The sequence below is a fragment of the Tachysurus fulvidraco genome, chromosome 13, assembly GCF_022655615.1.
Source record: "Tachysurus fulvidraco isolate hzauxx_2018 chromosome 13, HZAU_PFXX_2.0, whole genome shotgun sequence".
Taxonomy (NCBI): Eukaryota; Metazoa; Chordata; class Actinopteri; order Siluriformes; family Bagridae; genus Tachysurus; species Tachysurus fulvidraco.
Window position 1 is genome coordinate 20656389 of NC_062530.1, and position 15779 is coordinate 20672167.

Here is a 15779-nt window from a genome sequence, read left to right on the forward strand (position 1 = left end):
CTGATGCTTGCAGTTGAATGTTAATTAGTTTGTCTAGTGGGCATTCATATGACAGTTATGTTGATTTGGATATGGCCATGGATATGGTTAATTTAAAAAGCCATTACCTTATTAGCAAAATGTAACACTAAACAGTGAGACAGATTAGACACCAAAGTGGGCAGAGCGCCCCACTGATGACTCATACAGAGCGGCGAACTTGCAGGTAGTCTGTACCAGACGGCAACATGATGAAATGAATATTTGCTTTTATTAGATATTTAATGCGGCATAATATTTTTTTATTTTTTACTGAAGGACAATAATGAAAAAGTGGTACCAAGTGAGTGAATCTGACTATCCATTTTTCACCAAAATGGGCTTGACTTGCACACCCGAATTATAAGTAAACTGGGTATTAAAGATACCCAGTCAGTGTATACCACCTAAAAATCACTTGAAAGTCGAGGTCCTTGTTCAAGGGTGCTACGACCATGCGATGGGTTTGGGGTGACTCAGGGTCAGCAACAGGTGGTTTACTAAGCTGACAGGTGGGGAGAGACCTACTTTTTTGGCACTAACCACAATAAAACCACAACATTAACATTGTCTGGCTTACTTCATTGACAGTGCTGTACAACATGAAAGACACAATTTTACAATAATTTACAGTTTGCAGGACACTAAAAGGAAAGAAACCAAGTAAAACCAAAACAGAAAGAGAACAGTAAAACCAGAACCAAACAGAAACCATTTTCCACTCACCTGTATGGAGACGCTACTGTAGGAACCGCCAATGACTCCAGCAATAGCCAATGGGCTGTCTTCCTGAAATGCATACGAACCATCAGGACAGATAAATTCAGTGTCATCCACCTTGGTCAGCGATGCTCTGACAAACTCTAGCGCTTGCTCCAGTGCATACGTGTCCCTGGAGCATGTGTCCAGGATGTGGACACCCAGTGAGACACCAGGCAGCAGACTAACATCTCGGTTGATCTGGTCTATGGCAAAGAGCATGGCTTCTAAACGCTGAATGCCCCTGTCCTCATTGATGCGCCCACACTCGTCCATGCCCAGGCCCTTCTCATGAATGGGAAAGAGACCTCCCAAAACCAGGTCTCCGTCTATCTTAATTTCTCGGCGTGGAGAGTCACCACTGGAAAGCAAGACTCCAGCGCCTAGCAGTACAAGCAACAGGGCTCGAACTGCAGATGACATGGTTACACAGAGATTAAGCGGGAGCAGGTGAGCAGTTTAATGGTTTATGAAGGAGTGTCAGAGGCACGGGAAAGCCATGAACTGGACACAGGGAATGGTGGTGTGTGAACATACATGAAGATTCTCTAATGAGGAGTCAGCTTAGGACCTAGAAAGAAAGAGAGAGAGAGAGAGAGAGAGAGAGAGAGAGAGAGAGAGAGAGAGAGAGAGAGAGAGAGATTAAAAATAAGCATGCATTTGCTGAGAAAGATAAAAGGTAAAAATTCACACACACACACACACACACACACACACACACACACACACACACACACACACACACACACACACACACACACACACACACACACATATACTCATTTTTGAATAGACATGTCAGAACAGATATGTTGAGATGAAGAAATATACGAACATATAAATCAATAAGTACAGCATCTGAGAGAAGAATACAACGTTAGAATGAGAAACCTTGAATGAATACAATAAAGTGTATTTTAGAAGCTAATACAATCCATCACTGCTGGACGGTTTTATAAAACAAACCCTCAGTATACACAACAAATCTTTTCTATAAAAGTGCATAGAATCTTCTACTTATAAGTAAATAATTTGTCCTGTTAAACCTAAAATACAGTGGGGTCCTGAGAGCACGAGTGAAAATGATTATATGACCTTAAGATCCATTTAGATCAAATCCATTGCCATATCATCTGAACACATGCTTCGATAGAAGTCATGAGGAAAATCTGAGCTTTTGTACAAAACATTGTCAATATTAATAAATGTACTTACATTCAAATAAGGAACTAGAAATAGTGAAATATTCGAGAAATAAAACATTTACTTTCTTGGTTTTAAAATCTTCTGATTATTTCCACTAATAAACAAAAAAGTCTACCAACTGAATATCCACACACTTCTCACTAGTACGGTTTACAATTTGAACAATTCTAATTTATATATTAAGACAATAAATTGTGTTAAATTGTAAACTGTATCTGATGCTGAGAAGCTAGTTCATGCATTCATGACCTCTAGACTGGACTATTGTAATGCATTACTAGGTGGTTGTCCTGCATCTTTAATAAATAGGTTACAGTTAGTCCAAAATGCAGCTGCCAGAGTTCTGACTAGGACAAGAAAGTATGACCATATAACCCCGATTTTATCATCTCTACACTGTCTACATGTTAAGTTTAGAATTGATTACAAACTGCTGCTACTTACGTACAAGGCTCTTAATGGTTTAGCTCCCATGTATCTAACTACTCTTCTAACACGTTACAATCCTTCATGCTCTCTGAGATCACAAAACTCAGGACTTTTGGTAGTTCCCAGAATATCTAAGTCTACTAAAGGTGGTAGAGCATTTTCGTATTTAGCTCCCAAACTTTGGAATTGTCTTCCTGATAGTGTGCGGGGCTCAGACACACTTTCCCAGTTTAAATGTAGATTAAAAACTCATCTCTTTAGTCAGGTGTACACATAATACATCCTAAAGTATCATGCACTAGTACATCAGACCGGCACATTTTTATGAACAGCAGATATGTTAATCCCTTTCCACTGCTTCTTTCTTTGTACCCATCCCGAGGCATCCAGACACTGTACCAGCTCCCAACGTCCTCTGTGGGACGAAGCCTTTGGACGTCCACTGAGCCGAGGTCGACTCTAAGAATCCTGAGACATCTCCAGTTAGACTCTGTGGTACTCAGGAGATCCGAAGTCCATGATCCTTACACCAATACAACACTTAAATGACTGTATATTATAATCACACCCCCAGTGTCACCCATATGAGGATGGGTTCCCCCTTGAGTCCGGTTACTCTAAAGGTTTCGTCCTTTACCAATTTAAGGGAGTTTTTCCTTGCCACTGCTGCCTGAGTCACCTCAGAATTGCTCATAGGGGAATAAATACATACACATTGTGAACTATATATATCTAATAATAACCTAGAATTTTTATTCTGTTAATTCTTATTTCTTTTATTATTCATTATTTCCTTTATCATTAATTATTTTTACCTTCTGCTCTATGTTTATGTTCTGTAAAGCTGCTTTGAGACAATGTCTATTGTAAAAAGCGCTATACAAATAAACTTGAATTGAATTGAATTGTTACAATTGTGATATACATACAGTGTGTGTATTTGTGTGTGTGTGTGTGTGTGTGTGTGTGTGTGTGTGTGTGTGTGTGTGTGTGTGTGTGTGTGTGTGTGTGTGTTTTCAGATATAGTGGAAGATTCTAGAAAAGGGGATTTGTTTGTACTGTATGGTGAAATTTGTGATGCTAAACAATTCTTCAAGACTTACTGGAAAGCTATTTTTTTTACCATTTCTAACCAACCTAGTTAACTCTTAGAAAGAAATATACTCATGACATTTAATATACTGTAGTATATATTTTTTCAGTCACAAAACATTATGGGCTTGTACTGTATGTATGTATGTATGTATGTATGTATGTATGTATGTATGTATGTATGTATGTATGTATGTATTACAAAACCAACAGAACACTGATGTACAGTATATTCTACTCTAATATAGTTCATTATAATACTAATAAATACATTATATTTTACATTTGATCCAAATAATTTTTTGCTTAAAATTTATTTTATGATACATATATAAATATTTTATACACTACACTGCTTTCAATATTAAATATTACTGTTCTGATAAATTCTATTTAATTAATTGCTTCATTGTCTCTATTTAAATTTGTATTTATTTCATTTTAATTGTGGTGACTCAGAATCTATAACTATAACACATTTTATGAAGGATGCTTTAGCGTCCTAACTGATGACTCAAATCTGTGCTTGCTGTTCCACTCCTGGTGATGAGATGATGAAGCCTTTCAGATGATATCTAAGCCTGTGTTTTGATCTTGGAGCTTAGAGGAGCTTCTCTAATCTGATTTCTTCTTCCACATTCCCTCATGGAGGAGGCATTTACAAACCGCTGTGAGAAGTCAGTTGCGTTTTTCAGAACTCTGGCAGGCTCACAGCGCCTCAAGGAGCACTCTGGAGACTGCTCCGGTGCCAGATAACGGTCATCCCATGTGATGCTATCTTCAGCACGTTATCCTACACAAAACAAGACGCATGGGCATGTGGTGACTGCAAGTTAACAGCAGCTAGCCTTGTTATCTCTCTGTGCCGATTTGGTCCGCCAGCCACAAACTTCGGGCTCCAGCTAAGCTGCCACAAAAGTTCTCTCACTGATTTTGTGCAACGTGTTTCAGTGCGTGTCCTTTTGCCATTCTCTTCTACACTCCCCTGAGTGATTGACAGATGTTAGGGGATATCCTTTAATTCTCGACAGAAACTTGGACTTTTAAAGAGATGACTGGTGTCATTTTTGCACACTGAGAAAATGGAAGTCTGAGTGTTCGAGTTGCTCCTCTTTGTTGGTGCAAAAGCTGCCCTGAATGTACAAAAAGGTACAGAGTGTAATTACTTCATATTGGTTTCCTCTGGAAAAGATATGTTCAAAGCACAAACACACTTAATTTACTGTCAGTGCGGAGAAAACAAAATGTCATTCAGATTACGATATTCTGTCTAGTCAATGCTAACAGTAGCATTTTCAAGACTACAGCAAACTCCGGTCATTTCCATATTCCATATCTCTGCTTGTGATTAACTGAATTAAATTACGCTGAATTCGGTGTATCTGAGTTAGGAAATCACCAACATTGCTGGATTATAGATATATAGTATAGTTATAGTATAGCATACCTTGCCATACAGCATAAGTACAAATCTCAGTCTCATGCAAATCACCCACATTTACACCAGTTCCCAAATCCGAAGTTGAGTGGAGTTTGCTAACTTTTGCCGTAAGTAATCAAATGCTTCCTCAGTCCCTCCCTGAGCCATGTACGTTTAGCAGTTCCCCTTGGTTAATCGTGTTAATTAGCTTAGTGGGGTGGGTCAGGAGGGGGGTACAGGGCTTTTTTTGGGTACAGAGACGCTCTGAATATAATTGGATTTTTGCTTGCAGGCAGTTCCTTAACGCCATGCTTAAATCAAACAGTCAGCTCACAAAATCAATTCCAAACTCAGACCATAAATCCCCAAGTACTTCCTCTCACCACAGCAACAATGTTCTTTAGCTGCGCTGTTTTGCCTTGAATATTACATTTATTTGTAAAGAGAAAATCCCATTAGACTTGAGGAAGTCAGGAATGGATGATAAGCCATTATTATACTTCACTGATTCGCCATCCTTGTTGTCACCAAGTTGCAGTGTTCAAACAAATTATTTATATATTTTGAAAAGTATTAGGATGTCTGTGAAGGATGAATATTAAAGTGATTATGAATGGGCCTGTTGTAAAATCATGGTATTAATTCTTGAGTCATTATAGCATGAAATATTCTCTTTTTTTTTTAAAGTATTTTAATTAATAAGTCACTAATAAGTCCACATAAAACACTAATAAGTCCAAGACCCCTCCCCACCCACCACCACCACCACAGAAACCACCAGCAACAACAACAACGTATTTGATTACACTGGGCACCTGTTTTCTCTAGCGCACTATACTCACTGTGTGTGTGTGTGTGTGTGTGTGTGTGTGTGTGTGTGTGTGTGTGTGTGTGTGTGTGTGTGTGTGTGTGTGATTGTGGGTTTTTGAGTTTTCACTTTGTAGGGGACATTTGGCTGGTCCCCACAACAAGCTCACTCACACCAAACACACTCACACACGTCCACAGACTCACTCTCTATCTCTCTCTCTCTCTCTCTCTCTCTCTCTCTCTCTCTCTCTCTCTCTCTCTCTCTCTCTCACACACACACACACACACACACACACAATCCTGCTGTAATATCAAGTCCCGCTGTGCCTTATTGCCCTACACAATCCACTGATCCCACTGTTTTATGTTCTGCAAATATTTAAAACCACCACAGCACACAGTGTCTAACCACAGTGGATGCTGGATGAAGTCAGAGTTGAGGGAGTGTGATTCTGTTTTTAACAGCCATAGGGGAGGGACAGTATTAAATATTAACACAGCACTCCTTACTGCACTAAGGCTATTGATCCATAAATAGGACCCCAAGGCAGAGTGGAAAACTAAAAAGGACAGAAAATAAGCAGGTGTCGCATATGTGTTAGTGTGTTACTCAAACTAGGAGGAAATTATGTTCTGTGTGGATGGAGAAAGGGACAGAGGTGACTTTTAAAACTCAATTTTATGTAACTCAGGTGCTTAATTGTTTTTAACTGTTTCAGCATTGATCCTAAATGGCATTTTGAATAAAGCAGGTGTATTTAATTACTTTTGCTGAGAGAGAGAGAGAGAGAGAGAGAGAGAGAGAGAGAGAGAGAGAGAGAGAGCCACACACTAATTTAGTATTTTGAGTTTTTGAGTCAAAAAACACACAAATACATACTAATGAAAATATTTTATACACTGTTACTGTGTATAAAGTGAAACTACATTACAAATCCTTGAGTGTGAAATTTGTAAATTACAAAATACAGAGAATTATAAAATACAAATGTTACCATACATAAGATTTTACAGAATAAAATATGGACCGTCTGTTCCTTTTAAACATGATAGGACTTACTGTTAATGAAAAAAGTGTGATTATATTCAACAGCATGTAAGTGATTCGTGTCATTTAAGTGAAATTTGAGTCACTTGTCATTTAAGTGAAGTGATTTTAATTTGTTGAAGAACAACACATCACAGAGTTATGTTTAATGCTGTGGAATGTCCAGTAGCATGACATATGTTCTATTTGTGTTGAGAAACTTGAGTATAAGTATCAGAGTAATTTCTAAATTTATTCTAGTTTTAACTCAAAGTCTATTGTATAAAACAGAATTATTTACTGTTAGGTGATGGAGACTTAGGTACAAGCTGTTCTTAGCTAGTGCAGTCTTAAGGCTATTCAAGGAAGACCATCTATATCCAGACTTATGGTTTCTATGTTGTATCATCCATAGTAATCTCATGGTGATCTTTAGGCTGCGCAGTTGGATTTATCTAATCCAGGATAAATTTAAGACCAGGACAAGCTGAGATTAAATCAAGACAGAGTCTTAAAGCAGTTGAAGCCATGTCAAGATCGAGTCCGAATAAACAAGAAATTTAGTCAGGATTCAGACCAAAAGCTATGAAATTCTTTTCAAGGCCAAATATGTACTTCAGCTAATTCTTGCACTGCACCGATAATGTTTTCTATAAGAACAAATGACTTCTTGTCAAACTTTGTGCAAGCAAAAACAAAACTGCACATGAACATTATTGTTCTTTTTACAAACTGAGCAGAGGCCAAGACATTCCTTAGCAAGACAAATGATCGAGACCGAAACAAGTCCAAGTCAATATAAATGTTTCCAGACTAGACTGCTGTAGGTGTAATAACAGCTAAAACAGTCATTCCTGTGATTTGACTAGTATCTGGAACTAGTGTTCAACCATTCTTGCAGTGTAATGGAATTTATTAAATGCAACTGGACTGATATCAGCAGATCAGGTGTATAAATATTAATATTAATTGCACAAATTTGTAAAAGTGCTGTACTTTAGTATACTGTACCTATAGAGCAGCTTTTGAAGCTGGAACCAACATTTTAAAATTAAAAATGTTGATGAGTGAAGTTATGTTACGTAACATTCCAGGACCTGACAGTGATCACACCTTACAGATTGTTTGTTAGATAATGAATGAAGTATGAACTGCCCCTCTTGCCCACCTTCCTCCAGCTCATGAACAAGGGATGTAATCTTGTTCGCCATGCTGTGGCCAGCTTCAATTATCACTATCATCGTGTACAAGTGTGTCTGAGTGGAAGCAGTTTCATCTCTGTTTTTCCAAAACATGCATTACATTCATATCTGTGAAAACCATTACCTCTTCAAATGCGTAATAATTCATCACCTGAAAGCAAACTCTTTAATCAAGATACAATGGCCAAGTCTGCTCTTGTTGCGCAGATTTCTGACAAACACAATTATCATGGCAACAGACTTGGAAGGAGAATTGAAAAATGTAAATCTCTGTTGAAACTTCTAACACAAACCCTGCATTAAGCTGTAATGCAGTTGCACATGTGAAACATGTACAGTATTTAGCGCGTAAAAAGCTTAGTCGTGCTTTAAAGCTAAACTACGTACAAGCCATGCAGAATGGGAATATGTGAAGCTCTGCTCTGCACCAGCAACACACAACACCGCAACCACCACCCCAACCCACCTCACACACCCACCTCCCCCCTCAACAGACCCAGAAAAAAAAAACCTCCACAACTACAAAGCTGCTCTTCTTTTTGCTCAGATTTGCTTGGCAGCGAATGGGACTGACAGGCTGCTGAAATCTCTTCACACTTCTGCTTGTGCACACCCACAGATAGATGCATACCACCACAGCGCTTTGTTGATTTGACGCAAGACTTATGCAGCATTGCCGCCTGTTTGGGTAGAAATTTAAGAGCTTAATTTACAGAACCATTTTCAGAAAGCATTCATCATTCAAGATATGTTGAAATGATATTCTGTCTCTCTCTCTCTCTCTCTCTCTCTCTCTCTCTCTCTCTCTCTCTCTCTATATATATATATATATATATATATATATATATATATATATATATATATATACGTATATATATATATATATATATATATATATATATATATATATACGTATATATATATACGTATATATATATACGTATATATATATATATATATATATATATATATATATATATATATATATATATATATATATATATATATATATATATATATATATATATATAGACAGAGAGGGGGGTATTATATAATATGTTATAGGACTATATGTTTCAATCTGGATGAAGACAGAAATATTACAAAACGCCATCTTACAAACACGAAGGTCTTGCCTAAGGCACCGCTTTTCCTCCGTAATTTAAAAAAAGGTACAAGTAAGCTGATGCTCCTTCTGAGTATGTGATTAAGGCAGAATTGATATCACAGTTTTTCACCCTGGGACTTCATCTGAGGCAAACATGAAGCAAGTGACAAAGGTGGGCTACCTCTATTGAGAACATGCCCGTAGGAGGAAGAACATTTCTCAGGTTTTCACAAATGAATGTAAATGAATGTATAGCCCTTTCAAGACTTGCACATGCATTCAAATAGCTAGCAAATCTCCCTTTTCTACATTATAGTTTTATTTTTATTTTTTATGGTGTTAGTGTACATTAGTGTAAACCCTCATTGTGAGCTTTTCAATGTTCGTCTGAATACCTGACAGCGTCTGGTGGATGTGTCTGTAAAATAAACTGTGTTTTAGACCGATGGGTTTGAAGGACTTATTTATATGCACAATGCATGCTGTGCTCTTGAATAGCAAATTATTAAAACACAGCCCTTTTACTGCATCATTTCAAACACGACCTTATTGAGTGACGTTCTCAGTCACATACACCACATCTGAGTATGTAGACTGGTGGGGAATGTTTACAATCATGCCTGCAAATGAGTGACAAATTGAAGGCAAAAACCCAGTGGAACTATAATGCTGTGGGGACATTTATTATTGAGGACATTTGTTTGCATCTACTCATCTGTTCAGAGGGAAGTCTCACTGCAAATAAATACAAAGTTCTTCTGTCTGATCACTTTTATCCTACATTGAAAAAAATTCTCTCCTTATGGTAGTGATCACGTTCAAGATGATTCCTCCCCCAAAAAGGACTCAGTGAATCACCGGATGATAGAAGAATCTTAGCGCAATTAACTTTAGACTGAAGTGTTAGACAGCATTCTCCACCACCATCTTCAAAACATCAACTGAGCGCTCATCTCACCTGTGAAATTCCAGAGATGTCTAATATTGGTGCAGAGGTGGCCTTAAACCTTGTTTTATACATGTTTTACTGTCTTATGATTTTTCCCTTTTATTTATCACCCATCTAATGTATACATAAATGCATTTATGCACAACTGCTTCATATATACAAAAAAGTAGTTTCGTTGGCTATCTACTACACACAGAGTGCGTGAACTGAGTAGGCTGCATTCACTGTTATAAGTTGCCTGCAGCAAATGAAAAATAAAAACATCCCGCATACACACAGATATCTCAGCAAGGACGTCTATCCTGTCCAAGGCCACCAATTGTATCTGTTTGCTGAACACACATACACACACACACACACACACACACACACACACACACACACACACACACACACACACACACACACACACATAACATAAAGCAGTTGTATAAATTACTGCTCACCATTCAACATAAGATAAATCTGAAACCTTCTATGTAAACATCCTGTACATCTACATGGTTTAGTCAAGTAACAAAACCTAGACCTCAGGAAATGAAGTGTGAACAGTAGGTGTGCATGCACAGCTGGGGCATGTTAACCAAAGCTGCACCTTTATATCAAGACGGGCAAGAGAATCCAAGGCTGTGTTTATTCCCATTTTACTATTCATGTAATCTACACATATCTAGCCCATGCTTTAACGTTACAGGGGAAAGCTATTCACTCATCACTGGTTTATTTCTATGCGTTTTCCGTGCCCGGTTCCCCGCGGTGTAACGGCAGTTCTGTGTAAACAGCAGTATTAGCATTCAGCTCCGTAACACACCATTGCGCTTCTCCACAATGCTCCTGGCTAACTCGAGCTGAGGTGTTTGGATCGATTCCCTCTGCGCTCGATATTTTCAGGGTTTCTCATACACATTAAAATCCCAAGTGATGCATTAACATGTCATGCGCTACAGTTCTTGCTTTCTAGTAGTCCACCTGGCAACACTGTACAGTAGGTGTTACTTCAAAAGTCGGGATTTTGTGGATGATTTGGACAGTAAAATAGAATATCGGAGTAAATAAAACATTGGGGTACTTAAAGTCCTAGTCTGTTATTTTGGACATGTAAAAAACATGCAAAAAGAAGAAAAATGTAATAAGTCAAAGCGTAAAAATGCGCGCACCTGTGCGTCTTCAAGCGCAAACCCATATTCATTCCATTCTATCGTAATAGTTTCTATACCACTCACACACATCCCACACAACACATTTACAGAAAACCTTATCTGACTTAAAGTTAGGCTGAAAAGTCTAACCAACAACTATTTATCTCGCAGGTAATCATACTTATAGCACGCCAGTCTGTCATGGGCACATCAGCGCTCCTCTAATTGAGTTGGAGTCGATCAGAGGAAAGTTTGCTCCCCTGACATCCTGCTCTAGAATATCTGCCATACAACTCTCTCTGCAACTTCACTCCTCACTAACACTGCAACTCTAAATCATTCTCAATCATCCAGAGAATATTTTTAAGAAATAAAAAAAAAATAATCTCCACGTTATTTATCCAGCTCCTGGATTTCTAATGTACGTTTATTTATTTATTTATTTATTTATTTATTTATTTATTTATTAATTATTATTATTATTATTATTATTATTATTATTATTATTATTATTATTATTATTATTATTATTATTATTATTATCCTAGAGCATCGTTTTCGGAATTCCCGCACTGTAGATTACAAAGTAGCTATTAACATCCATATACATAATATGATAATAATAATATTAATAATAAAAAAACACTTTAAAATGCGACAGCTGTACCTGAAACAGAGATCCCACTGGGTCACATCCCGCATTTTGCTGTCTTTACTGAGAAAATAAACTCCAGTTCTGTGGGTGCGCACACGGGAACGCACTGTAGGCACTGAGAGAGAGAGAGAGAGAGAGAGAGAGAGAGAGAGAGAGAGAGAGAGAGAGAGAGAGAGAGAGAGAGAGAGAGGTGAACGTTGCTGTAGAGGGAAAGGGAAAAAGCGAACGCGTCTGGCATTGAGGAGGCGGCCTCGCCTCAGGATGCTTCTGTCTCCTAGCAACAAAAGCTGATGTGGTGCGGATGCGCTTAGAATCAGGAGAAGACAGAAGAAGTCGCTCAGACTCACCTTTGCCAGGTTACACACGGTTTCAGGTATAAGCACAAACACAACTGGATCAGACTATTTTAAGTGAGGCAGGGAGAGGAAGTGATGAATGATTGTATGTGTGGGAGGTGTAAGAGACAAAAAAAAAAAAAAAAACCTTTTCCACCTGCACAGTGTATATTCTCATAGTGGGCGTTTGGCTGCAAATAGCTATGGACCATGGTGTAAACAGAACATTAAAGCAATCTGAATGTGGGACGATTACGTGGTTGCACGTTGCTCCAGTTTATAGCCTACACATAAAAAACAAAACAAAACATAGACTAGAAACACCAACTTCACAACATTAATCTCAAACTAGTACCACTTTCAGTACAAACTGAGTCATACAAATATTTATGAAGTTACATGGGTGAATCTATATTATATATACAAAATGCTTTTTTTGCTTAACCACCAGGCTGGAGAAAGTAAAGAACCATGACTCTAGGGTGAATATAACGGCATATAATAATATATGTAGATCTGAAGGTGTTTACTCATTTACTTTGAAGGTGTATTGACTGATGGAAAAACATGTAAGATATCTTAAATAATTTAGTATCCGTTACAGTGCATACAGTACATGTGCACACCTCCTGTGTTGTTTTAAGTAGCACCATGGTCCTGGAAGAACTGTGTCAGATACATATGGTTGAATTGACAATAAAAGCTTTTTGACTTGACTTGATATGAAATTGTATCATATTATTTATAATAAAGTATGTTTGATGATGTCACAGCCATTCCTGAATGAATTTGAATGAACACAATTCGCCATGCTCTCAGGGTGAGTAGGACAGCAAACTCTCTTTCCTTTTAATCACGGCAACAGGAAAAATATATAGGTGTCTATAATTTCATGTATAAGGAGGAGTGTAGATAACATTGAGTATCCTTAGAGTGTATTCAGCTTCAGTCATATAGCTTGAGCAGCAGTTTGGAAAGATGTGGGTGGTTGGCTGCTTGTGTCCAGAAGGAAGCAGGTACTAGGTTTTACCCTCCTGTCCAACCAGCTGTCTTGTGATTGTGGAAAGCTCGCTAGTGAGTAGAAATTGTAAAATGACCAAAAATACTGAGAAAATATAAACAAACATAACAGAAAAAACAGTCCATCTGCCTAAAGATCTGTTCAATGCCTTGCTACTGTATGTTTGATTTCCACATGTTAGGCATTGATCAAGGTGTTGGATACAGTAGCTACAGTATGTTCTGCAGTGAAATCGACTTCAACCTAATCGATCCCATGGCAAGATACATGCAAAAAAAAAAAACAAAACAAAAAAACAAAAGGAAAAGAAAAAACCAACATATTTCTCTGGAATTAGGAAAACCTGTTAGTAGAAAATGTCAATCATGTAAAGTACTGAATATTCTCAGAGCATCACACAAATCAAGTCTCAGTTCTTAATGACAACCATTGGCTATTATCAGCTCTAACGCATCCATACAAATGACATCATCAGTAACCTCCGTCTCACCCTGCACATCAGTGTAACCAGGCCCTGACGTGACTCACACAGCGGGAGGAAAAGTCATCTGGCCAATTTGGCTAGAGTTCTATGAATGAATTCCACAGTTGGTTAGGGGTTGTATGTCCTCAAATTCACACTGCTATCTTTTGCTTCCATCCCACCTCTTCCCTCTTTTCTGTTGGGCATCAATTCAGAACTTTTTAGCAAGTGTCATTAAAATGCAAGTATTTAAGCTGTACTTCCTCTCGAATAGGCTATGATTGGACGAAGGAAGAACGCATGCTTGACTGAACAGGAGTGAACTCCCCCCTCCCACTTTTGTCCATGTTCAACCAAGTGAAAAATACAAAATGTTCATTTCAGGAAAAAAAAAAGTAATAATTCACTCTATATTAATGATTTAGCACTTTGTGAAGTTGCTGAGGTGTGGAGGGGAATTAGAAATTAGCATGCCTTTTAATTTCTTTTCCACATGAAATTAAAAAGGTTGTGTGTGTGTGTGTGTGTGTGTGTGTGTGTGTGTGTGTGTGTGTGTGTGTGTGTGTGTGTGTGTGTGTGTGTGTGTGTGTATGTGTGTTTCATTAGCTGCTTCACATGCACAGTGTGTTGTTAGTGCATTTGTTCTCGGCACCAACGACTCGAACAGACTCTGAGCATCAAATGTATGCGAGAGGAGAAAATCTCTCTACCATGTCACTTCATCAATATGGTGTTAAAAGCAATCCAACAAAATCTGATTTTGTTACCAGATACAACAAAGATTCATCAACAATGCTCATGTCAAAAGCATGTGAGAGGAGAGAGATTTTATGCACATGCATGGAAATGAGGAGTCTTCATGTACAAGCCATATCGTCTGTACATCCAGAGTAATACTCTTAATGAAAAGTAAGATGTACATTTTATTCAAAAACTAGTTCAAATGCATTAAATCTATCACAGGAATAGCTAACTGGACAGAAAAGATGGGGAATTTTACCAGCTTTCCTAATCATTATGAACTAACTGTAGTGGATCTGAAGCTGGGAATACTGAGTGTGAGCTGGGAAATACATCAAGAATGAGACATAATATAAGAGAAAACTAGAGCATATAAAGGAAACCCATGTGGAAAACATGCACAGACAGTAATACACGGTCTATCCCTAGAATGCAGGACATGTTAGAAATCACTGGCATTACAGAGACAGCAATCTTGCATGTAGGAACTGTACAGAAAAATATGGACTCCCCATAGCATGGCTTGCACAGTGAGAATCTGTGTCAGTGTGCTGGTGACCCAGTATAGCAACATCTGCTTTAGATGAGTGACCTACAATGAGGCAGAAGCGACAGGAGCTGCTTATTAAACTTGAGCTCCACCCGCATCAAAAACAATGAAGCTGGAAACCCAGTGCTTCTGTACAGACCCCCTGTGGGATATGATCCCCGTTTTTCTCCTATAAAGATGACAGATGATCCTACACACCATTTCTAGCTACACATGACATGTACAAATGCTCCTGTGTTTTTGAATATAGATGCTTGTTGTATGAATGAATGTTGCTGAAATAAGGCATTTATGAAGAGCTTCCTAATGTTAATAATTTAATCTTTTCGTCACTATTGAAAATGTCTGCTGAGGAATCTGCACTTTTTTCATAATAATGTATTGCACATATGATTGAACAAAGCATTTTACTGTAGTATAATTGACTATTGATTTTATCCAAAGTGATGTAAAATTGAGACTTTACTCACAGAGAAAAGAGAGGCATGTTGGTGATGGCGCTGGGATTCGAACATGCAACTTTCTAATCAGTATATCTTATAACTGAGCTACCAGTGTCCAGTGAATATAAAGTGAATATAAATGCTAAATTGCAATGTGAAATTTAATTATTTGGCTTTAGAATTATCTTTGAGTATTTACTATGCCATTTACAAAGCTTTCTTTGTGGTGCAACAATCTAAGTGCTTGCGCTTACAATCATATTGATTCCATATTCATATGAATGCTATTTTCTTGGCTTGGAGTCAAAAAAAGTCGGCCATGCAGTGACACTAGCCAGTTCTGGGAATTTATGAGGTTATTAATAAGAAAAGATAAATAAAAATGGTCTGTCAAATAATGCACAGTGGGGTG

The 15779-nt window shown here is 37.9% G+C and overlaps 1 protein-coding gene across 4 annotated transcripts in view; it reads right to left on the minus strand.

The window, feature by feature from the left end:
- Positions 1-15779, minus strand: part of grm3 (glutamate receptor, metabotropic 3) — a 65704-nt gene that overhangs the window by 27631 nt on the left and 22294 nt on the right. For 2 of the 4 annotated variants that reach the window (XM_047822509.1, XM_047822510.1), the window contains exons 2-3: positions 11827-11929; positions 745-1348 (exon numbers count right to left, since the gene is read on the minus strand). In XM_047822509.1, coding sequence (XP_047678465.1) covers positions 745-1200 — 456 coding nt within the window. In that variant the 5' untranslated portion in view covers positions 1201-1348; positions 11827-11929. Of the gene's footprint in view, positions 1-744; positions 1349-11826; positions 11930-12161; positions 12181-15779 lie in introns of those variants that run through there. The other 2 variants (XM_027161825.2, XM_027161826.2) reach the window with 2 other exon arrangements.